General features: G+C 42.2%; 1 protein-coding gene across 1 annotated transcript in view; it reads left to right on the top strand.

Moving 5' to 3' along the window:
* LOC126091975 (caseinolytic peptidase B protein homolog) overlaps positions 1-26,328 on the top strand; it is an 81,936-nt gene that overhangs the window by 3,311 nt on the left and 52,297 nt on the right. The window contains exons 2-3 of the mRNA XM_049907334.1: positions 15,506-15,557; positions 15,644-15,834. Of these exons, the coding sequence (XP_049763291.1) occupies positions 15,506-15,557; positions 15,644-15,834 (243 nt within the window). The remainder of the gene's footprint in view (positions 1-15,505; positions 15,558-15,643; positions 15,835-26,328) is intronic.

Here is a 26,328-nt window from a genome sequence, read left to right as displayed (position 1 = left end):
CTGTTCATTGTTTGGATAGCGGAGTCTTTTAGTTGTTCTTCTGTTTTACCACTAATAAGGAAGCTTGTATCGTCTGCAAAGTAGAGGGTAGTTTGGCAATACTTCTTGTACATAAGATCATTGACATAGAGGAGAAACAGAATGGGGCCCAATACTGATCCTTGAGGGACGTCATATTTCACATTTTTCTTATTCTGAATAGTAGTAGCTGATTTTGTTATGGTCAGTATAGTGCACTTCAACCACCTGTTTGCGACCACATAGGTATGTCTTGAGCCACTCATTGGATATACCTCTAATTCCTAATTGGTCAAGCTTCTGCAGTAGGACATTATGGTCAATGACATCAAAAGCTTTAGATAAATCAAGGCATATGCCTGTCACAAACTCACTTGCATCCAGCTTAGTATAGATTTCATTAAGAAATTCAAATATTGCACTTTCAGTTGAATAGCCTTTTTTGAAGCCGTGCTGTGAAGGAGACAGAATTTTATTTTTATTTAGGAAATCAGACAATCTCTTATAAAAAACTTTTTCTAAAATTTTTGAAAATACAGGCAGTAGGGCTATTGGTCTATAATTTGAAACACATTCTGGATTTCCTTTTTTTAACGGTGGTTTCAGTTTTGCTGTTTTTAAGCATGAAGGGAAGGTTCCTGATTCCAGTGAGCTGTTGCACAAATGTGTCAAGGTTTCATCTAAGGCAAGACAGCATTTTTTAATAATTGCATCTGGTATTCCAACTCCATATGAGTACCCCGTTTTCAAGGTTTTTATAACTGATAAAATTTCTTCAGTATTTGTGGGTGAAAAGAACAAAGATGTAGACACATTTCTCACACTATTGCATGATGGAGGTGATATTTTGTTGTGTTCTTCCAGTCTACTCACCAACTGTTCACTTACATTTGCAAAATATTTGTTGAAGGTCCCTGCAATTTCTGTTGGGCAAGAAATCATTTGTCCTTAATAACATAAGTTCATATTTTTATATTGTTTAGTTTCACTTGTTGTTTGATTTTTTATAACTTCCCATATAGCTTTAGATTTGTTTTTTGAATTTTCAATGTATTTGTCATTTGACATTGTTTTAGCTTTCCTTACAACATTTTTGAGGATCCCTCTTGTAATTCTTTAGGTACAAATGAAATTCATGAGGCATTTTCTGTGTCTTTGCTATATCGTGTAATCTTCTTTTCTGTGCACAAGATATTCTAATACCTGTTGTAATCCATTTGTTCTTTTTGAAATTAGGTTGACATTTTTGCTTTTTTGATGGAAATGCAGCTTCAAAGTATGACATGAAGATTTCCATGAATTTTTCAAACTTTTTGTTAGTATTTTCACAAGTATACACTTCATACCAAGTTTCTTCACTTAGTCTCTGTACAAAAAGGTTTATTTGTTTGTTAGTGAATTTCCTTGCTTCTTTTACAAGTTCCTCTTTCTCAGTTGTTTCACTTGGGGTGTGCGAAGCAATAAACTGTACATAGTGATCACTGAAGCCAGTATTAAGATTTCCGGCACAGAAATTGTGATTTACATTTGTGTTTGTTAATATCTGATCAGTTGTTGAGCTAGTTGTTGGTGTAATTCTTGTAGGAGAGTCTATGGTGGCTTTTATGTTACCTACATGTTTCCAGTAGGGTCATCAAGCTTTGCTGGTCTTTTGAGATTTCTTGAAAATCAATATTAAAATCTCCACATATGATCACTGTTTTGTTGAAGGTTTTTTATAGTATTTAAAGCTGCTTCTAGTTGATGACAGAAATCATTTAAGTTCCCATCAGGGCTCCTATATACACAGATGATAATTAATTTTAATGCAGAGAGTTCAACTGCGGATACTTCAAAAACTTTCTCTTCAGCTAACAGTTCAATGGGTTTTATGTTACAATAATCAATGCCACTTTTAACAAATATACGTGACCCTCCACGACTGGATGTAATTCTAGAAAATGATGATGAAAGATTGAAGTCTGCAAGTTTTGTGACTGACATTGCATATTTAGGCAGCCAGTGTTCAGTTATACACATTACAGAAGCATTTTTTAGCTCATCAGTTCATAAAATTTCAACTTCACTTAATTTGTTTAGTAATGATTGGACATTTTGATGAATCAGCATGAAATTAAAGGATTTGTTAGGCTTTGGCATATTGTTAGACAGGCATATTGTTAGACTTTGGCATATTTAATTGATCACTTACCTTTACCTTGTCAATAAAAAATCATTCAGGTGTGCTGGAAGTACTGCTTTTCTTTTCCCGGTTGCACCTATTCTTCTATTATCATCTGCAGCAGAATTTTCTTCCGTGTCTGGTTCCCCTGGTAGCTGTTCAGCTGTTGCTCCTACTGTTGATAATATTGCTGCTGGTGTTAGAGCTGGGTCTGCAGTTGGTAGAGCTGTTACTGCATTCATTGTTGTTGCTGTGCCTGAATATTGGAGGCACCTAGTTCCTTCTTCTGTTGTTGATGTTGGTGAGTGAGGTCTTGCTGGCATTGTTTCCTTCGAATATGTGTGGAATCTGCCCCCAATATTGTTAACATTTACGAGTTCTACATTTCTGAAATGTTTGCAAAGTAATGAAATTTTATTTATGCATGACCAAGACGGTAAGTCATGACGATGTGGGATGTTCAGCACTAAAATATTTGTGTGTGTCAACTGTCCTAAGCACCTTTTAAGTTCTTGTTTTGCTTTGTGGGTTTTGTTTTTATATACGTCATTTGACCCACCAATTAGCACAACAAAGTCTTCAGAGGATAAGTCAGCAACGTCTGTGGATCGTACATGATTGCAAACTTCCGACATAGAAGCACCAGGCTTTATGTAAGCGATTGTTTGTAAACTGGACTGACAATTCAGAAGGCGAGCAAATCCATGACCATGACTGTCTGCCATCAAAACTACTTTTCTTCGTTTAGGTTTCTCTGCATGTTTAGAAGGCCCACCGTCGTTATGGCCAAACAATTTAGTATCAGCGCAGGACAAATACTTGATATCTGGGTCACGCAAGTGTTCAGGTCTTTCAGTTTCATTTCCTTTCATAACAGTAGTTGAGTTGTTAGGCATTCTTTTGGATGTATCACTCCGCGTATTTGTAGTTTCATATTCAGCTCGAAGTTAGTTTTATCACATGCACAATGTTTCTTATCTTGCACAGTTGATTGCACACTGAACCTGCTTGTAAACGCGATATTAGGCTCATACAATAAGCTTCGTTGAGAATGAGACACTTTGTTTTTCACTTTGCCTGGAATTTCGTGGTTACTGTGAGGCAAGTTTGATGTAGGTTCACACTTTCCGGAAGTAAGTTTTTTTAGTTTGCTCATCAGAGTATCAATGGTTAGTTGCAGACTACTTACACGATCATTTAACTTTCTGATTTCATCACTACAATATCCAGTACTAGTTGATTCCTGGACAACTGGAGATTCTGGGAATTGTCCAATTGAAATCCACACATGACACATCCCTAATTAAAATCAGCATGGATAATTTTTTTACTATAATTCCAGTTATTCTAAGTAAATTTTGAATGAGCGGCTGGTGATTTCAGATAATTCATGCAATTCTGTTGGTTGGTTAGTTAACTGGAATTGGACTACACTGGTCTGACAGCCATTCGAGTCTATCTGGTTGAATGAGAAGCAACTTAATCTCGTCTTTGTGTTTGGGGGGGGGGGGGGGGGGGGGGGAGGTGAAGGCAACAGTTCATTGTTTGTGAGCAGTCAGTGTAGATTTCTAAAAAGATACAGACAGGAAAGATGAACAAGAATTATAATTTGGGTTTCCGTCAATAGCTGCAGTTTCTCAAGAATAATTTATCCACCAATTTGGTTTCACCATGATTTGAGAGTTGTTCGTTCTGGGGAAGCGTCTTTCACTGCAATTCTCTGCACTGTGACCTGAGTTGGCCCAGAGCATAATTAAGGCATTGCAGACATTTCTTAGCCCCTAAAATCACTAAATCTGTAGTTGGCCTACAAACCTTGCCCATTTGTGTGTTTCAGTCTAATTTCAGTAGTCAGTTTTCCAACTTGGGCGCAGCAAGATAGTAAGACACTGATCAATAATACTTTTATAGAAAATGCTCAGACTGAAACAATTAACATATACCCAGTTGCTAATGGACTATCTAATCGTGGTGCAAGTTAATGGCAGCTTACATTCCTGAGGCTGGTTCATCCAAAGCAGTCAGACTTACTGACATCGAAACAACTAAGATTTGTTACTGGTAGGTTTGAACATCACGAAGGTGCTTTGGGAAATCAAACGGGAAACCCTGGAGGGAAAGTGACATTTTTTTTTTCAAGAAACACTACTGAGAAAATTTAGAGAAGCCGACTTCCAAATAGTTCTACTGCCACCAACATATATTGTGCGTAAGGACCATGAAGATAAGACACAAGAAATAAGGGCTCATGGGAATTTAAGGAGATGGGACCCGGATAAAGTGACTAAACCAGAGGTTTTACAGAGTTTCAGGGAGAGCATAAGGGAACAATTGACAGGAATGGAGGAAAGAAATACAGTAGAAGAAGAATGGGTAGCTTTGAGGGATGAAATAGTGAAGGAAGCAGAGGATCAAATAGGTAAAAAGACGAGGGCTAGTAGAAACTGTTGGGTAACAGAAGAAATATTGAATTTAATTGATGAAAGGAGAAAATATAAAAAAGCAGTAAATGAAGTAGGCAAAAAGGAATACAAACGTCTCAAAAATGAGATCGACAGGAAGTGCAAAATGGCTAAGCAGAGATGGCTAGAGGACAAATGTAAGGATGTAGAGGCTTATCTCACTAGTGGTAAGACAGATACTGCCTACAGAGAAATCAAAAGAGACCTTTGGAGAAAAGAGAACCACTTGCATGAATATCAAGAGCTCAAATGGAAACCCAGTTCTAAGCAAAGAAGGGAAAGCAGAAAGGTGGAAGGAGTATATAGAGAGTCTATACAAGGGCAATGTTCTTAAGGACAATATTGTAGAAATGAAAGAGGTGTGCTCCCTGCCGCCGTTGGATAAGCAGCTGCAGCAGCAAGTCGTATACTCCTAGCTCACTCATTTGTTACATAGTTTCTTTTCGTGTTTTTGGTACTTGCATTGTTTTAATTCATAAATTTCGGGTGTATTATAGTATTTGAGAGTTGTAGCATCGCGTTTTAGTACCTGAATAGGTCTCCTTCCGCCACCGAGCAGTGTGTCAGCAGTGCGCAAGTAGCAGCATTACTGCATTTACTAGGCAATCTTGTATTTTAATAACCGTTTAAATTTTGTGTCGATTTGTTTGCGCTCTCTGTAGATTAGTTCAGACGTTCTTTGCACAACAGTTTTTAGCACGGATAGGGACTGCAACTGCTGTGTTCGGATGCAGGCTGAGTTGGCATCCCTTCGCTCCCAGCTTCAGGCAGTGTTGGCTTCGGTCACACAGCTTGAGGCTGTTGCCAATGGGCATCACTGTGGGGGTCCGGATGGGGGTTTGTCGGGGACGGCCAGCTCGTCCCACGCATCCCCCGATCGAACTAAGACTGTGGTTGCCCAGGATACTGCCCGCATTGAGGCTGATCCCTCACGTGTGGTAGTGTGGGAGGTCGTCCCAAGGTGTGGCAGGGGGCGAAAGACATTCCGGAGGGCTGAACGGAAGGCCTCTCCAGTTTGTCTGACGAACCAGTTTCAGGCTCTGTCTCAGGCTGATACTGATCTTCGGCCTGACATGGCTGCTTGTCCTGTTCCAGAGGTTGCCCCTCAGTCTGCAAGATCCGGGCGGTCGCAGAGTGTGGGCTTACTGGTAGTTGGGAGCTCCAACGTCAGGCGCATAATGGGGCCCCTTAGGGATATGGCAGCAAGAGAGGGGAAGAAAACCAATGTGCACTCCATGTGCATACCGGGGGGAGTTATTCCAGATGTGGAAAGGGTCCCTCCGGATGCCATGAAGGGTACAGGGTGCATCCATCTGCAGGTGGTCGCTCATGTCGGCACCAATGATGTGTGTCGCTATGGATCGGAGGAAATCCTCTCTGGCTTCCAGCGGCTATCTGATTTGGTGAAGACTGCCAGTCTCACTAGCGAGATGAAAGCAGAGCTCACCATCTGCAGCATCGTCGACAGGACTGACTGTGGACCTTTGGTACAGAGCCGAGTGGAGGGTCTGAATCAGAGGCTGAGACGGTTCCGCGACCGTGTGGGCTGCAGATTCCTCGACTTGCGCCATAGGGTGGTGGGGTTTCGGGTTCCGCTGGATAGGTCAGGAGTCCACTACACGCAACAAGCGGCTACACGGGTAGCAGGGTTTGTGTGGCGTGGGCTGGGCGGTTTTTTAGGTTAGATGGCCTTGGGCAAGTACAGAAAGGTCAACAGCCTCAATGGGTGCGGGGCAAAGTCAGGACATGCGGGGACCAAGCAGCAGTCGGTATTGTAATTGTAAACTGTCGAAGCTGCGTTGGTAAAGTACCGGAACTTCAAGCGCTGATAGAAAGCACCGAAGCTGAAATCGTTATAGGTACAGAAAGCTGGCTGAAGCCAGAGATAAATTCTGCCGAAATTTTTACAAAGGTACAGACGGTGTTTAGAAAGGATAGATTGCATGCAACCAGTGGTGGAGTGTTCGTCGCTGTTGGTAGTAGTTTATCCTGTAGTGAAGTAGAAATGGATAGTTCCTGTGAATTATTATGGGTGGAGGTTACACTCAACAACCGAGCTAGGTTAATAATTGGCTCCTTTTACCGACCTCTCGACTCGGCAGCATTAGTGGCAGAACAACTGAGAGAAAATCTGGAATACATTTCACATAAATTTTCTCAGCATGTTATAGTCTTAGGTGGAGATTTCAATTTACCTGATATAGACTGGGACACTCAGATGTTTAGGACGGGTGGTAGGGACAGAGCATCGAGTGACATTATACTGAGTGCACTATCCGAAAATTACCTCGAGCAATTAAACAGAGAACCGACTCGTGGAGATAACATCTTGGACCTACTGATAACAAACAGACCCGAACTTTTCGACTCTGTATGTGCAGGACAGGGAATCAGTGATCATAAGGCCGTTGCAGCATCCCTGAATATGGAAGTTAATAGGAATATAAAAAAAGGGAGGAAGGTTTATCTGTTTAGCAAGAGTAATAGAACGCAGATTTCAGACTACCTAACAGATCAAAACGAAAATTTCTGTTCCGACACTGACAATGTTGAGTGTTTATGGAAAAAGTTCAAGGCAATCATAAAATGCGTTTTAGACAGGTACGTGCCGAGTAAAACTGTGAGGGACGGGAAAAACCCACCGTGGTAAAACAACAAAGTTAGGAAACTACTGCGAAAGCAAAGAGAGCTTCACTCCAAGTTTAAACGCAGCCAAAACCTCTCAGACAAACAGAAGCTAAACGATGTCAAAGTTAGCGTAAGGAGGGCTATGCGTGAAGCGTTCATTGAATTCGAAAGTAAAATTCTATGTACCGACTTGACAGAAAATCCTAGGAAGTTCTGGTCTTACGTTAAATCAGTAAGTGGCTCGAAACAGCATATCCAGACACTCTGGGATGATGAAGGCATTGAGACAGAGGATGACATGCGTAAAGCTGAAATACTAAACACCTTTTTCCAAAGCTGTTTTACAGAGGAAGACCGCACTCCAGTTCCTTCTCTAAATCCTCGCACAAACGAAAAAATGGCTGACATCGAAATAAGTGTCCAAGGAATAGAAAAGCAACTGGAATCGCTCAACGGAGGAAAGTCCAGTGGACCTGACGGGATACCAATTCGATTCTACACAGAGTACGCGAAAGAACTTGCCCCCCTTCTAACAGCCGTGTACCGCAAGTCTCTAGAGGAACGGAAGGTTCCAAATGATTGGAAAAGAGCGCAGGTAGTCCCAGTCTTCAAGAAGGGTCGTCGAGCAGATGCGCAAAACTATAGACCTATATCTCTGACGTCGATCTGTTGTAGAATTTTAGAATGTTTTTTGCTCGAGTATCATGTTGTTTTTGGAAACCTAGAATCTACTATGTAGGAATCAACATGGATTCCGGAAACAGCGATCGTGTGAGACCCAACTCGCTTTATTTGTTCATGAGACCCAGAAAATATTAGATACAGGCTCCCAGGTAGATGCTATTTTCCTTGACTTTCGGAAGGTGTTCGATACAGTTCCGCACTGTCGCCTGATAAGCAAAGTAAGAGCCTATGGAATATCAGAACAGCTGTGTGGCTGGATTGAAGAGTTTTTAGCAAACAGAACACAGCATGTTGTTCTCAATGGAGAGACGTCTACAGACGTTAAAGTAACCTCTGGCGTGCCACAGAGGAGTGTCATGGGACCATTGCTTTTCACAATATATATAAATGACTAGTAGATAGTGTCGGAAGTTCCATGCGGCTTTTCGCGGATGATGCTGTAGTATACATAGAAGTTGCAGCATTAGAAAATTGTAGCGAAATGCAGGAAGATCTGCAGCGGATAGGCACTTGGTGCAGGGAGTGGCAACTGACCCTTAACATAGACAAATGTAATGTATTGCGAATACATAGAAAGAGGGATCCTTTATTGTATGATTATATGATAGTGGAACAAACACTGGTAGCAGTTACTTCTGTAAAATATCTGGGAGTATGCGTGCGGAACGATTTGAAGTGGAATGATCATATAAAATTAATTGTTGGTAAGGCGGGTACCAGGTTGAGATTCATTGGGAGAGTCCTTAGAAAATGTAGTTCATCAACAAAGGAGGTGGCTTACAAAACACTCGTTCGAACTATACTTGAGTATTGCTCATCAGTGTGGGATCCGTACCAGATGGGGTTGACGGAGGAGATAGAGAAGATCCAAAGAAGAGCGGTGCGTTTCGTCACAGGGTTATTTGGTAACCGTGATATCATTACGGAGATGTTTAACAAACTCAAGTGGCAAACTCTGCAAGAGGGGCGCTCTGCATCGCGGTGTAGCTTGCTCGCCAGGTTTCGAGAGGGTGCGTTTCTGGATGAGGTATCGAATATATTGCTTCCCCATACTTATACCTCCCGAGGAGATCAAGAATGTAAAATTAGAGAGATTAGAGCACGCACGGAGGCTTTCAGACAGTCGTTCCTCCTGCGAACCATAAGCGACTGGAACAGGAAAGGGAGGTAATGACAGTGGCACGTAAAGTGCCCTCCACCACACACCGTTGGGTGGCTTGCGGAGTATAAATATAGATGTAGATGAAGATGAGATGGGAGATATGATACTGCATGAAGAGTTTGACAGAGCACTGAAAGACCTGAGTCGAAACAAGGCCCCTGGAGTAGACAACATTCCATTAGAACTACTGACAGCTTTGGGAGAGCCAGGCCTAACAAAACTCTACCATCTGGTGAGCAAGATGTAGGAGACAGGTGAAATTCCCTCAGATTTCAAGAAGAATATAATTATTCCAATCCCAAAGAAAGCAGGTGTTGACAGATGTAAAAATTACCAAACAATCAGTTTAATAAGCCACAGCTGCAAAATACTAACGCGATATAATTTAAAGACAAATGGAAAAACTGGTAGAAGCCGACCTCGGGGAAGATCAGTTTGGATTCCGTAGAAATGTTGGAACACGTGAGGCAATACTGACCCTACGACTTATCTTAGAAGAAAGATTAAGGAAAGGCAAACCTACGTTTCTAGCATTAGAGAAAGCTTTTGACAATGTTGACTGGAATACTCTCTTTCAAATTCTGTAGGTGGCAGGGGTAAAATACAGGGAGCAAAAGGCTATTTACAATTTGTACCGAAAGCAGATGGCAGTTATAAGAGTCAAGGGGTATGAAAGGGAAGCAGTAGTTGGGAAGGGAGTGAGACAGGGTTGTAGCCTATCTCCGATGTTATTCAATCTGTATATTGAGCAAGCAATAAAGGAAACAAAAGAAAAGTTCAGAGTAGGTATTAAAATCCATGGAGAAGAAATAAAAACTTTGAGGTTCACCGATGACATTGTAATTCTGCCAGAGACAGCAAAGGACTTGGAAGAGCAGTTGAATGGAATTGACAGTGTCTTGAAAGGAGGGTATAAGATGAACATCAACAAAAGCAAAATGAGGATAATGGAATGTAGTCGAGTTAAATCGGGTGATGCTGAGTGAATTAGATTAGAAAATGAGACACTTAAAGTAGTAAAGGAGTTTTGCTATTTGGGGAGCAAAATAACTGATGTTGGTCGAAGTAGAGAGGATATAAAATGTAGACTGGCAATGGCAAGGAAAGCGTGTCTGAAGAAGGAAAAATTTGTTAACATTGAGTATAGATTTAAATGTCAGGAAGTCGTTTCTGAAAGTATTGGTATGGAGTGTAGCCATGTATGGAAGTGAAACATGGACGATAAATAGTTTGGACAAGAAGAGAATAGAAGCTTTCGAAATGTGGTGCTACAGAAGAATGCTGAAGATTAGATGGTTAGACCACATAACTAATGAGGAGGTATTGAATAGAATTGGGGAGAAGAGGAGCTTGTGGCTCAACTTGACTAGAAGAAGGGATCGGTTGCTAGGACATGTTCTGAGACATCGAGGGATCACCAATTTCGTATTGGTGGGCAGTGTGGAGGGTAAAAATCGTAGAGGGAGACCAAGAGATGAATACACTAAGCAGATTCAGAAGGATGTAGGCTGCAGTAGGTACTGGGGGATGAAGAAGCTTGCACAGGATAGAGTAGCATGGAGAGCTGCATCAAACCAGTCTCAGGACTGAAGACAACAACAACAACATGGAGGCAACAGAAAGTCTTTTTTCCATCACTCTAATTGCGAGTGGAACAGGAAAGAAATGACAAGTAGTGATAGAGGGTGCCCTCCACCATGCTATACGGTGGCTTGCGGAGTATCTATGTAGATGTAGGCTATATTAATGAGAACAGGATACAGTACTTTAAGAGTAAGTTAAAGCATTGGCATTGATCTAAATGGATTAAATTTCATGTAGGAGGAACAAGAAAATTTCTTTAAATGACAGAATAATTGAAGATCTGATGTTACTGTAATATTTTAAGGAAAGTCATTAAATGTCCAGAAATATGCATATGCTGACAGAAATTAATAATGCAGATAATAAGATTAAAATTGTATTGGATAATGTCAAATGGGAGCTAGGACAACCGGTCAGAGTACAAGGTGCTGTAACAGTTAAATTAAATCACAAGGTTCTGGCTGATAATTCACAAGTTGTGAGTACTTTTAACAATCACTTTCTATATGTAGCAGCAAAAATAGGATTAAATGGTTCAGTTGAAGGAAAAAAAAAAAAAGAAAACAAGAGAATATGTTAAATATGTCAATCCACAAAACTTTAAGCCACTACAAGTAGCACCAACAGCCTTCACTGAAATTGACAGAATTATAAAAATTCTAAAAAACAAAAGCTCATATGCTGCTGAAGGAATTTCAGATAAAACTCTGAAAAGAATTGTAACTTAATAAGTAATGTCCTTAGTAATACATGTAAACCATCGCTGGCACAGGAAATTTTTCCAGAAAAATTAAAAAATCCCATTGTTAACCTCTTTACAAGAAATGTGACAAGGAAGACTAAATAATTATCATCCAGTGTCCTTACGACATCTTTTTCAAAAGTATTCAAAAAAGTAATGTACCCAAGAGTAGTCTCATGAGTAAGTGGAAACAATATACAGTAGGGTGTCGATTATCCGAAGTAATTGGGGGACATGGGTGTTCGGAAAACTGGTTTGTTCAGATAATCGAACTGTACATCTTTATTTGCCAAAAAGAAGTACTGTACAGTAAATTTATTCATAAAAACAGACATCTCTTTTAGTATTACAAAGTAACATACAAAGGCAACTTCAGTAGGAATATATAGTATGTGGCACAGTTTATTAAACAAAAATATATACATATTACATACTTATTTTGCATGAACAATACACACAGTATACAAAATTAACGTTTTAAAAAATCCTTTATTTTGGTCTGTCTTAGCAAGCCTACACACTTACGAGCAGCTAAGTCACATACTTTTTTCATTACATATATATGAAACTGGTCACTTTCATCTTGGGCTTCAAACCATCGCAGGGTAGTATCTAAACAAGTGAATGCCTCAGAAGCTGTTGGTATACTTTCATCTTCACTTTGTGGAGCACTGATTGATGAGATGCTGGCGGCGTCATCTTTATCAGTGACGACGTTTACAATCTCGCTGTCCTGCATGATTTGGTGTCCTGGATCTGCATCATCGATATTCATCCATTCAGGAACGTCTTCTTCATCTCATTCGTGGCAATCTATTTCTTTTAGCATACCGAGAATTTCGGACATATCATTCTGTTCGTCATTTTCAATCATACCTTGTGAATTTTCTTCTGTGTCTTATTCCTGGCTTTTTTCAAATTCTCTTCCTTTACAGTATTCCATGCTGCGCTGATCATGTAGGACATGTCTTTCAAGTCAATATTCTTATGATTTCTTAAGAGACTTGCTTCTCCATCCTCTTCTCTTTCTAACAATAACTTACGCAATAATTCTGGGAAACTGTGGGAAACTTGGTTTGGGAGTGAGGGGGATGATGGACGGTAGGTTGGGAGAGTAACAGGTGCGAGCGAGTACACAGTTCAGTTAAGTGGTCGTTCGGTTGACCGACATTCGGATAATCGACGCTCTACTGTACTTAGAATGTCATAGTCTGGATTTCAGAAGGGTTGCTCAACTAAGAATGCTATTTTTACATTCACCCAACAAATATTACAAGCCTTGAATGACAAAATATCACCAGCTGAAATTTTTTGTGAGTTTTCCGAGCTGTTTGATTGTGCAGATTATGTTACACTCTTAGAAAAACTTGAGTTTTATGAGATTGATGGCTGGTTTGAACAATACTTCAGACAGAATGCATTAAGTTGTGCTAACTAATTTAGACAATGTTGGAAAGATAGAAAATGTTAGTGACTGGGGAGAATTCACTAAAGGAGTCCCAAAGGGTGTTCAGTTATGGTTCCACTCCTACTCCTCATGTTATATATCTAATGACCTTTCCCTTAACATTCAACAAGCAGAGCTGGTACTATTTGTAGATTACACTAGTGTTGTAATGAGAGAGAAAGCAATAGAAGAGGTGGTTAATGATGTTATTCAAAGAATTATTAAGTGGGTCCCTGAAAATGAACCTTTCTTAAAAAAAAAAGTTCAGGTCTGCACAACAGACAAACATTCCACTAAATAACATTAAATAAGGTAGAATGCTCCAAATTTTTGGGTGCACCTATTGATGAAAACTTGAGTTGGGAGGAGAACAAGTCTGATCCTCCGATCTTCTCAAACAGTTAAGATGAGCTACTGTTGGTTTTCATATAAATGCTAGTGTTGGAGATAAAGGAATCAACCTCCTGATTTATTTTGCACATGTCTTATGGAATAATTTTCTGGGGTAGCTCATCACTGTGAAAGAAACTATTGATTGCATAAAAGTGAGCAATAAGGGTAATATGTGGTGTTCACCCACAGCCATTATGTAAGTACCTCAAGGGGTAGGCATTTTCAGTGCACCATTACAATACACATATTAATTAATGTAATTCATCATAAATAATCCACCACAATTTGGGAAGAGTAGTGAAGACCACACCTGCAACACTAGAAGGGAAAAGTTACCATTATTAAAGCTGCCAGTAGCTCAGAAATGTGTTCAATATGCAGCCACAAAAATTTTTGATAATTTGCCCAATAACATAAAATGTCTGACAGGTAGCAAAGCAAGTTTCAGATATAAACTAAAATCATTTGTCCTGGACACCTTCTTGTAATCCACTGACGAGTTTCTCTTTGAAAACTGATAGCCTGAGCGTAACGGAAAAATAGTGTTTTTAGTACTGTTAACACTAAACGTGTGTACATATCCTGTAAACTGACTCATTTGACATCATTTTGATAAAAGAACTGTTCAAATCATAGTATAGTCATTAACATACAACATGAACTACTATGGCTCCAACACACTTTGTTGGGGCACATTGGAACTTACTTCTACGTTTGCCGATGGCCCCTCAGCCAAGGTAACAAACTGCATCCTCCCTGCCATAATCCATTATCAGATTTCATGAGATATCCCACATGGTCATGTTTTTTTGTAATAAGCATTGGTGTGTTACTGAGTCAAGCAACATCATATCTACTTGACTGCCTTGATCCATGGCATTCAGGATGTCATGCGAGAGAAAAGTGCAAGTTGGGTTTCATGAGATTAATATTTTTAGAATCCTTGCTAGTTAGCATGGGGAAGATCATTACATTTGAGCTCATAATATGTTCTAAGATTCTACAACAGAGAGATATCATACATATTTAATGATAGTTTTGTGATTCACTTCTGATACCCTTCTTGTGGGTGGATGTGACATGAATACTTTCCTCAGATTAATGACTCCTACAATTTTTTATATGAGTGACCGACAGTAGCATATTATGGTGAGAAGAGGGGGCTGACTTGGCCACATAATCTGTATAGAACGTGATAGGGATTTCATACAGCCCTGGAGCTTTGTTCAGTTTTAGAAATTTCAGCTATTTCTCAACACCAATGACACTAATATCCATTTCACTCGCCTTTGCAGTCATGCTTGAGTTCGGGTCTTTACTTCTGTACTTTCCTTTGTAAAAGAACATTTACTCTCAATTTCAGTTCCAGTGTCATCAGTGAGTGTCCGGACATTAACTTCAGTGCCACTGACAGAATTTACATATGAACTAAATATACTTGGATATTGTGAGAGATATTTTGATAAGATTCTGCAATGGTAGTCATTGAGGGTCTTACATGTGCTCTCATTACAGCCAAATGGGCCTCATTTAGCCTCTCCTTGTCTATAACTGTATGCTTTGTTTTACACTTTTTATGTAGTAATCACTGCGTCTCTAGAAGTTTCTTTGCAGTTATTGTGTCCTGTGAAGGATCCCTCACATAATGAACTGTTCTACTTGGTTCTATCCGTTTCATTCTCAGCTGTTCTTTTACATTAGAGAAACAGTTCTTCCGTATACTTTCTCTGTGTTCCTCCTTGAGATATGGCCTGACTGCTTCTTTCTGGAGCATACTCAACATGGAAATCTTCCTAATTTTTATAGCTGCCCTTAGTACTTTTAATAATTGTTGTTGCTACAGCTGCCTCTTGGGCACTGATACCAATTTCAATATGTCCATCCTCAGCGAGGTCAGAGCTATTAGTTACAACTAAATCTAATATATTTCCATTATAATTGTGCTTCCAAATTATCTGTCCTTGGTAGTTTTCATAGAAGGCATTTAGTAATGTTTGACAAGGTTTCTTGTCATGCCCATGACCTGCAAAACTGTAATTCTATAAAAGGTCAGCTGTCATGTAATTCAGACATTAGTTGTGGTGCCTTTTTGAGTGTATGCATAAATCAAAGTGTATGTGTGTGTGTGTGTGTGTGGGAGGGGGGGGGTGATATGTAGGGGTACTTGTTTTTATTATTTTGTTTTGTTTTATTTTCTCTTATACAAACTGATTATTTGTTTCAGAGAAGTATGCATTCAGAGCTGTTAAGTATGGTAACTTGCAGGAAGTTAAAAGGTATCACATCATGAAATATTTGTAGAATACCTATTAATTCTTTATAATTTCCAAATCTTTTATCACAGTTGAGTATGTGTGTGCAGGCTGATATCTGAAGGCCTGGATGTGAATCGCCGACATACACTTGGATGGACATTGTTACATACTGCTGCCATCAATGGTTGGGTAGATGTGGCACGGCTTCTCTTGCAGTCTGGTGCAGATCCGAATGCCGGAGATGAATTTTTTAGTGCCTATCGCACTGCTCTTGAGAAAGGGCTTCACACAGTGGATGGTAATCAGTCTTTTTCCTCACTGTAACAGCATAATTTTATTTAACTAAACAATAGAAAATCCAGGATGGAATGTAACAATATTGTGAAAAGGAAATTTGCTACTCACCATATAGTGGAGATGCTGAGTCACAGGTAGGCACAACAAAAGGACTGTCACAAACAAATAAAGCTTTCAGCTATTAAGGCCTTCATAATATGCACACCCCAGGGCTCCTAGTTTTTTTTGTGTGTGTGTGTGTGTGTGTGTGTGTGTGTGTGTGTGTGTGTGTGTGTGTGTGTGTGTGTGTCTACGTCTATTGTTGACAAGGCCTTAATGGCCTAAAGCTTTAGTTATTTCCGACAGTCTTTTTTGTTGTGCCTATCTGCGACTCAGCATCTCTGTTGTATGGCGAGTAGAAACTTTCCTTTCATAATATTTTTAATTTTATTTAAATGATTTTGCAGGCATTTAGTAACTTGTGAACCTCGTGTAACCTTATTTGAGTATTTTTCATGTTGTTTAGTAGTTTATATTTGTAATTATAACTAATTGCTATTAGTACATTGTGTGAGCATGTGCGTTGTGATATCCAGTATGGAATGTAATATGTATATAAAGGTAGATCACTTCTGGCCAAATAGGCAGATAGCACAAAAACTGTTGATATGGGGCATGTGAGTGTGTAGCACTGAGATAGGTGCCACAGCAGTTAAAATGCCAGACTTGCATTTGAGGAGTGGGCTGCAGATTCTCTTCTGCTCTCCAGATTTAGATTTTCTGTAGTTTCCAAAACTAGGAGCCCTGGGGTGTGCATATTATTTGTCATATACAGAAAGAACTTGAGGACAACTAGCTCAGCGCAGTAGCTCTCGTACTAGTGTCTGAAGAGAACATACTTCATGAAGAGATAAAAGTTATGGTATACGGATGCATCATCTGACCATACATTTCACCACCTGTGGGATGCATTTGCTGTTACCAATGTGCCAGGACTGGTGTACATACGAAACTGTCTACAGACACAGTATTGGATAGTGATGCGCCAATTAACAGTGCCAACAATCACTCCAGTGCTTAAATTGCCCAGATCTACATTCTCTGCATCCAACTTTTTGTAAAGAAAAGAAAATCCAGGAATTCAAAACACTTGACCACTTATACCCTGAAGCCCATTCGAAATAAAAATGGCTTCATCTATTACCAATGTCATAGATTTTCACAACCACTACAATAGGTATGCCCCATGCCTTGAACCAAGAACTGATTCCCAAACCCATGTTTGTCCAAGGAAAAGGCAGTTTCCTTCCTCAGACACTAATTACAGGATACCACTGGGCATTCATCTGCTGGTGTAGCTGGAGACTTAGGCTCATTAGAGGCCTAGTCTTTTCTGTCTTAGAAACATGACCTGAAAACCCCTAACAAGACTTCAAACTTTACAAATAGAAGAGGAGCAGATAGAGATAAAAAGATGTCTATATTAAAAAGTAATTATATGGTACCAATTGATGTGGTTCCCTCTCCCCTCCTCCTTTTTCCTCGCAGTGGCAGACACATCCATTAATATGCCATGCCATGTTATAGTGACATAACTTCAAGTATATGAGAAATCCGCAGAAGCAACACGCATTGAACTATTGTCACTGGAATGTAATTAGTTGACTTTGATAATGACAACACACTGGTAACAATGAAGATTCTAGAGGTCAGCAGATGTGCCAAAGGTTGCCTCGACTTAGAGAGGAGTGTTAAAGCAATTCAGTGTAGTTATTTGGCTTTTCTTACGTGACTTCACAACCAATCATTTCTGAAGCAGAATCTCAGGTTAATTTTTAACTAAACACCTCTGAACATTTCTTTCCATCAGTGAATAGTTCAACTCCCCCCCCCCCCCTTCCACCTTCCCCCCATCGCCCGACTATTGTTATTAAGAATTCCCTGAATGTTTCAGTAATTCCTTGACCCCCTGCAGGCCCAGGGGTCAGAATGGGCCTGAGGTATTCCTGCCTGTCGTAAGAGGCAACTAAAAGGAGTCTCACATGTTTCAGCCTTAATGTGATGGTCCCCTGTAGGGTTTAACCTCCATTTTTCAAAATTTTCCTGAAGAGTGAGCCAATTGGGGAAGTGTGCCATACATGGTGCATCATGTCCATCATGCATTGAGATCCTTAGCCCACTTTCTCATCGTGGCATTGCAGTCCCGCTCATCCTCCATCTATTAAGCGAGGACACCTTCCTGGGTGCGTTTTCCTCCTCCCACTATGCAGTGTCGCTTTCTGCACCGACGTTGGCTGTGGAATTCTTTGCACCTGATATCCAGCACAGTAGCCAGTCCATTGTGGTGGGGCTGCCATGTACTCTGTTGGTTGTAGCCCCCTGACTACACAGGGTTTGATCTGCTGATGACTGCACTGTTAACTCCCCGTGTATGCCAAGGGGTAGATGCACGTTACCCTGGACCATCATGACTCCCGGCAATGGCCGTCCTGCTAGGTGGCCTTTGCTGTGGCTGGGTTGCGCCTGTGGGGAGGCCCCCTGGTCGGAATGGATGGCATTGGGCCAGATGACACACCATGAAACGCACTACATCTCTTGCTGGTGGTCTGCCACCAGCAGTCTCTAAGCGGGCAAAGTCTAACTTTAATGCTAAGAAATATGACCCCAAGTCATTCCCCTCCCTGGGTACACCATGGGAGGAGTGCCAGGCTTAGAATGGCAGCAAACCTTATTCACCCCTGTACCTCATATGTACAAGAACTGATGGGGACTACTTTGTTTCGATGAAGCTACAGTTTTTTGCAGATCATTTAAAGGACCAGTTCGGGTAAGTGGAGGGCTTGTCCAAAATGCGGTCAGGGTTAGTCTTGATAAAAACGGCATCCTCTGCCCAGTCACAGGCGTTACTCGCTTGTGACAAGCTGGAGGATATTTCCATTACCACCACGCCTCATAAGAGCTTAAATATGGTCCAGGGTATTATATTCCACAGGGACCTTCTTTTGCAGTCTGACGACGAGCTGCGCGCCAACTTATAGCAACGAGGAGTTCATTTCATGCGACGCGTCCATCAGGGTCTGAGGGATAACTAGGTTGCCACCGGTGCCTTCATCTTGGCCGTCAAGGATGACACATTACCCAAGAAGGTCAATGTGATGGTCTATCGCTGTGATTTCAAGCCATGTATCCCTCCCCCATTGCAGTGCTTCAAGTGCTGGAAGTTCAGCTATATGTCTTTCCGCTGTACTTCCAGCATCACATGTCGAGATTGTGGATGTCCATCCCATGCCAATACTTCATGTGACCCACCTCCCATCTGTGCCAACTGCAGAGACCATCATTCCCCTTGCTCACCAGACTGCAACAAGATTTTATAGCGAGAAAGAAAAATCATGAAATACAAGACCCTGGACCGACTGACCTACACTGAAGCCAAAAGGAAATTTGAGTGCCGACATCCTGTGACTATGACCACTTCTTATGCCGCCGCTACAAGAACAATTGTAGCCCCATCAGTTCCGCGAGTTCCAGTCGGCTCTCAGAGCCGGAACACTAAACCTGCTCCCTTGATGGTAGGGGGAACTTCCCTCCCTGTTGCTCCTGCACCACTTACCTTGGGAGCACTGTCCCCCCCAACTATTGGGGACACCAGCCCCACTTCTCAGCTGGGGAAGCGTAAGTATCCTTCAGCTCCTCTCGCTAGAAAGGGGTCCCTTAGGTCACTGCCTTCCCAGGTTTCTGCTAGTAGGTAAGATGACACCCGCCGGTGGCTGAAGCACCCAAAAGCAGCTGGTTGTAGGGCTCCACGATCATCCTCAGTCCCAGAGACTGAATCAGTGAACCCCTCCCAGCCAGAGAAACCCAAGGTTCAGCGAGAGAAATCCAGATAGAAGACCCCCAAGACCAAAGGAATTGTGGTGGCACCCACACCACCGCTGCTTACAAGCTCTGCGTCTGATGATGAGGTGAAAATTCTGGTGCCCGCTGACGACCTAGATCTCGCCAGACCCTCAGACAGAATGGATACAGCCTGTTCAGGAAATAAGTCAGTGGCAGCAGGTGACCCTGAGGTGTAGACCGCCTCATTGAGTGTTTCATGCCTTCCCAGTCTCACGATCATGTCATCCTCCAGTGGAATTGTGGCAGTTCTTTCCACCGCCTGGATGAGCTATGGCAACTGTTAAGCTTTACACTTGTTTTCTGCATTGCCCTCCAGGAAACCTGGTTTATGGCAATGCGAACCTTTGCCCTTTGTGGCTACAGGGGATATTGCAAGAACTGTAATGAATATAATAGAGTGTCAGATGGAGTTTGCGTTTATGTTCTGAACTCGGTATGTAGTGAACCTGTGCCCCTTCAAACTCCTCTTGAAACTGAAGCTGAGGCTGTCAGGATACAGACGACACAGGAAATAACTGTCTCCCTCCAGACAGTGCGGTACCCCTGAAAACATTGGCTGCTTGATTGATCAACTCCCTAAACCTTTCCTAATTTTGGGAGATTTTAACGCCTATAACCCCTTGTGGGGTAGCACCACAGTTACTGGCTGTGGCAGAGATGTTGAAAATTTACTGTCCCAACTTGACCTCTGTCTCTTAAATACTGGGGCCACCTCACATTTCAGGGTGGGTCTAGGTAGTTACTCGGCCATTGGTTTATCAATTTGCAGCCCAGGACTTCTCCCATCTATCCACTGGAGAGCACTGTGTGCTAGTGTCCGCTTCCCCAGCTTCCTGTCACTGCCCTGGTGTCATGCCCATGGATGCCTACCCAGATGGGCTTTAAACAAGGCAGACTGGGTAGCTTTCACCTCTTCTGTCACCGTTGAATCTACCCCACGTGGTGCTATCGATGTTGTGATTGAGCAGGTCACAACAACAATAATTTCTGCGGCAGAAAACATGATCCCTTGTTCCCTATGGTGCCCCTAGTGGAAGACAGCCCCTTAGTGGTCGCCAGAAGTCCCTGAGGCAATTAAAGAGTATCGGCGAGCTTTACAGCAACATAAGTGGCACCCTTCCCTGGAGCACCTAATACCCTTTAAGCGGCTCCATGCCGGTGTTCACCTGCTCATAAAATGATGGATACAGGAGTGTTGGGAGAGGTACGTGTCGACCATTGGGTGCCATAAATCACCTTCCCAAGTCTGAATGAAGATTAGAGGTCTTTTTGGTTACCAGACCTAAACAGGTGTTCCTGGTGTTAACATAAATGGCATGCTCTCTACTGACACAAACACAGTTGCCAAGCACTTTGCTGAACACTATGCTTGAGCCTCTGCATCGGAGAACTACCCCCCAGCCTTTCACACCCTCAATTGGTGGATGGAAAGTAAAGTCCTCTTGTTCACTACATGCCACAGTGAACCCTATAGTGCACCATTTACAGAGTGGGAGCTCCTCAGCGCCCTTGCACATTGCATGACACAGCTCCTGGGCTGGATCAGATTCTCAGTCAGATGATTAAACATCTCTCGTCTGACTACAAATGATATATCCTCGTCATCTTCAGCCGGATCTGGTGTGATGGCGTCTTTCCATCGCAATGGCGGGAGAACACCATCATTCCAGTGCTAAAACATGGTAAAAATCCACTTGTTGTGGATAGCTATCGGCCCATCAGCCTTACCAATGTTCTCTGTAAGCTGCTGGAACGTATGGGTGTCAGTGGTTGGGTTGGGTCCTGGATTCAAGTGGCCTACTGGCTCCATGCCGGGGCAGCTTCCATCAGGGTCACTGTACCACTGATAATTTTGTGTCCCTCGAGTCTGCCATCTGAACAGCCTTTTCCAGACGCCAACACGTGGTTGCAGTCTTTATTGACTTACCTAAAGCATATGACACGACGACCTGGCGACATCATATCGTTGCCACATTGTATGAGTAGGGTCTCCGGGGCCCCCTCCCGATTTTTATTCCAAACTTCCTGTCACTCTGTACTTTCCATGTCCAAGTTGGTGCCTCCCATTGTTCCCCCTGTATTCAGGAGAATGGTGTTCCGCAGGGCTCTGTATTGAGTGTATCTCTATTTTTAGTGGCCATTAATGGCCTAGCAGCAGCCGTAGGGTTGTTGGTCTCCCCTTCTCTGAATGCAGATAACTTATTCATTTCGCATTGCTCCTCCAGTACAGGTGTTGCTGAGCGGTGCCTACAGGGAGCCATTCATAAGGCGCAGTCATGGGCTCTAGTCCACAGCTTCCAGTTTTCAGCTGCAAAGTCGTGTGTCATGCACTTCTGTCAGTGTCATACCATTCATCCAGAACCTGAATTTTATCTTAATGATGATCCACTCACTGTAGTGGAGACGTATCAATTCTTAGGACTGGTTTTCGATGCCCGATTGACTTGGCTACCTCACCTTCATCAGCTTAAGCTGGAGTGCTGGCAGCACCTCAATGCTATCTGCTGCCTGAGCAACACCAATTGGGGTGCATATCTCTCTACGCTGCTTCAGCTCTACAGAGCCCTTGTTCAATCCTGCCTTGACTATGGGAGTCTGGTGACCAGTGTCCTGGTGGAGGCCAGAGTCCCTCCATTGCACAACTGCTCGCTAGTTATGTTGCACACATTCATAGTTCTCCTGAGCATCCAGATTACCGTCTCCTTTTCCCACCTGCTGCAATTCATTTCCTGCATCAGCGGCCCAGGTCAGGGCTCACAATTGCGGTTCACATGCAATCCCTTCTCTCTGAACTGGAGTCTTTTCCCTTACCACCACTACTTGAGGTCCATTCACTACACTTCCATGGTGAACTCCTCAGCCAAAGCTTCGTCTGAACCTTTTGCATGGCCCTAAGGACTCCGTTAACCCCGCCGCTCTCCGCTGTCACTTTCTCTTGATTCTTGACATGTTCCATGCTCTGAAGTTGTTTACACCAATGGTGTGATGACTGATGGTTATGTTGGCTTCGTCTATATCCACAGAGGCCATATTGAACAGTATTCCTCACCTGCTATCTGCAGTGTATTCACTGCAGAGCTTGTGGCCATATCTCGTGCACTTCAGTACATCCGTTCCTGTTCTGGTGAGTCATTTCTCCTGTTTACTGACACCTTGAGTAACCTACAAGATATCGACCAGTGCTACCCTCGTCATCCTTTGGTGGCGAACATCCAGGAGTCCATCTCTGCCCCGGAACGGTCCAGTCATTCAGTGGTGTTAGTGTGGACCGCAGGACACGTCAGACTCCCAGGCAACGAACTTGCTGCCGGGCTGGCCATAACAGGCTATATGTAAATCGCTCGTGGAGAGGGGCATCTCTGAAACTGACCTGTGTTCTGTCTTACGCTGTAAGGTTTTTCGGCTTTGGGAGACGGAGAGGCATAACAGTATGCACAACAAACTGTGTGTCATTAAGGAGACTGTGAATATGTGGAAGTCTTCCCTGTGGGCTTCTCACAGGGAATCACTTGTCCTTTGTCGGCTCTGCATTGGCCATATGTGGCTCACACATGGTTACCTCCTCCTTTGCGAGGACCCACCTCAATGTCTCTGTGGCTCCCAAATGACAGTCATCGATCTCTTGCTGGACTGCCCAATTTTAGCCGCTCTGCGGTGGACTTTTAACTTTCCCTGCACCCTACCATCAGTGTTGTGTGACAGTGCCTCAACAGCAGCTTTCGTTTTACGTTTTATTCATGAGGGTGGGTTTTATCATTTGATCCGAGTTTCAGCGCATGTTTTTTGTCCCTGTGTCCTCCACCCTAGGGCTTCTAGGGTGGAGTTTTTAATGTGTTGCAGAGTGGCTGGCTTCTCCTTTTTTATTCTCATGGTCAGCCAGCCATGGTAATTTGCTTTCTTGTTTTTAGACTCTTCTTCATGTTTCTTGCGTGTGTTTGTGAGTTTCTTGTCCTGTTTTGTCCGTTGTAATGTTTGTTGTCCTCCTGTCGTTCTTCTGGTTCTTCCTTTTTTCCTGTGATTGTACCGTACGTCGTCTTTGTTTTCTTCTTTCCCTTGGGTACTTGTTCTACTGGGAACACAAACTTCACAGTTTGGTCCCCCCCTCCCCTTTTTTTAAACCAACCTACCAAATCAGTAATTCCTTGACTTTTCTAGCGATATCAGCTTCCCTGAGAATTCCTCATTTCACCATTATTTTTAGAAATGTCACCACTGCCGATGAACATTGCCTCACAATTCAGTAATATTGCATGTTTAGGCCTAATAGAAACCACACAAATATAGAAAGAGCATCAGGCAGTATGTGCACAATAGCCCACACTCCACGTTGTGGTGTCTGGAGTTTTTGAAGCCATTACAATAGATATATGAAATCGCACTTGAGTGCAGCATGTGCACAGTAAATCAAAGAAATCACAATATCTCAAATTGAACTTGAGTGGGGCATCTGCATATTATGTGAAAGGATTAGGAACATCAGCTGCAAGAATGTAGGGTGAGTAGTCTCAGATATTTATTTTTAGAAACAACTGTGCCTTTGGACCATGATATTCAAATACAATGTACAAATTAGTTTTACTCATGAAAAAGGAAATTATAATTAGCCCTTTATCAATTACAAGATTCTCCGGTTCATTACCAAGGTGTTCAAGTCTTGGTTGCTATAAGACAAATGGAACTGGCAGACTTACTTAGATCATAAGTGTAGTTCATTTTTCCTTGCGGTTATCAAGCGGCTATTGTGCGGAAGAAGACTTTCTGTAGATGTCTGCCAGCATCTAGGTAGTATCATAGCGTCATTGTGTGAGATGTGTCTGGTGGTGGCCAGAGCTAGATGTGTCCAGCATTGGCAGCACAGCAGAACGTGGTCAGGAGCCCAGTTTCATCTCTCAACTCTTGCCACCTGGATAACAAGTGTCTTCTTTCTTGTCTCGACTGCAAGTGTCCCTTCAAGGTGATATCTTTGTGTTCTCCAGAGATATGTCCCTGGGTGTGGCCAACCACACTATTGGCTCACTGAAGTTGTTCTTCTGGCCAATGAAATTATTGTTTACCATCTATGTAAAATATTTTTGTAATGCCCACAGTTTCCATGGCTATACAACCACACACAACAATGTTTTCAACTGTATAAAGTCCTTGTAAAAGTGAAAAATTTTTTAATTCCTTCACTGCACACGCAGCATGTCACCAGTTAAGAATAGATATCCTGTTCGCTGTCCATTTGTCACAGCGTCCTCCTCCTCCTCCTCCTCCCCCTCCCGCTCCAATGTCTCCCTGCACTTCAGCATCATTCCCACATTTCTCTTGGCGGGAGAGCACATGCATGCACTAAAAAGGCTTTTATAATAGTATCCCTTGTCTTGCATCTTTATCTCCAGTTACACACCGTGTCTGAACCCCTACCCCTTCTATTCTTTGCAACAGCACAGGAAAACATTCTGTCATACTCTCCGTCACAAGGACTTGGGCTTTACTTTTGCCACTCTCATACAGTAAACACATAAGTCATATCATTAACTTATATGATACCATTAACTACAAATGCTGTGTGTTCATACATGAAATTAACCTCCCTTTCATAAATATGCCCCCATGCCATAAAATACTCCCTCATGTTTCATACATTGAAGATGCCAGCATTTCTCATTCCCTCTCCTAACATGTGGGTGTTTGGCACATCATCATTTTCTACTGTATAAGGCCCAATCTACAAGTGATGATTGTGAAAGTATTTTTCTGCTAACTGCTTGTTCCGCTCTTCTGTCAGCCTTCTGTAGTGTAGCGAATGTTATGGGTGGGCTGGGGGCAAGGTTTCTGCCTCTTCCGTCTACACCTGCCTCTACCTCCCACATGAACAGCAGACAGACTCTTTCTCCCTTTTCTTCTTCTTTTTTATTCCATAGTCAACATGGACATTTGCACCCCTCTATATACAAGGGTCACTCCAAAAGAAATGCACACTATTTTTTTTTAATCCATCTTTCATTCTACATGTTTGAAAGTTTTACAGTGTGTAGATACATCCTTTAGGAACAACATTTTCATTTCTCCACATAATTTCCATCCCTCTCAACTGCCTTATGCCATCTTGGAACCAGCGCCTGTATACCCGCATGGTAAAATACTGGACCATCCTGTTGGAGCCAGTGTTTGGCAGCGTTCACAAGGGAGATCTTCAAACCTTGTTCCACGAAGAAAGTCTTTGTTTCCCAAAGAGATGATAGTCACATGGAGTCAGGTCAGGACTATAAGGCGGGTGTTTCAGTGTTGTCCATCCGAATTTTGTGATCGCTTCCATGGTTTTTTGACTGACATGTGGCCGTGCATTGTCATGCAACAGCAAAACATCCTGCTTTTGCTGATGTGGTCGAACACTACTCAGTCGAGCTTGAAGTTTCTTCAGTATCGTCACATATGCATCAGAATTTATTATGGTTCCACTTGGCATGATGTCCACTAGCAAGAGTTCTTCGGAATCGAAAAAAACCGTAGCCATAACTTTTCCAGCAGAAGGTGTGCTTTTGAATTTGCATGATGCCACTCCATTGATTGCCTCTTCATCTCTGGTGAAAAATGATGGAGCCATGTTTCATCACCGGTCACAATTCTTCCA

The sequence above is a fragment of the Schistocerca cancellata genome, chromosome 7, assembly GCF_023864275.1.
Source record: "Schistocerca cancellata isolate TAMUIC-IGC-003103 chromosome 7, iqSchCanc2.1, whole genome shotgun sequence".
NCBI lineage: Eukaryota > Metazoa > Arthropoda > Insecta > Orthoptera > Acrididae > Schistocerca > Schistocerca cancellata.
This window is presented reverse-complemented; position numbering and strand designations above follow the sequence as displayed.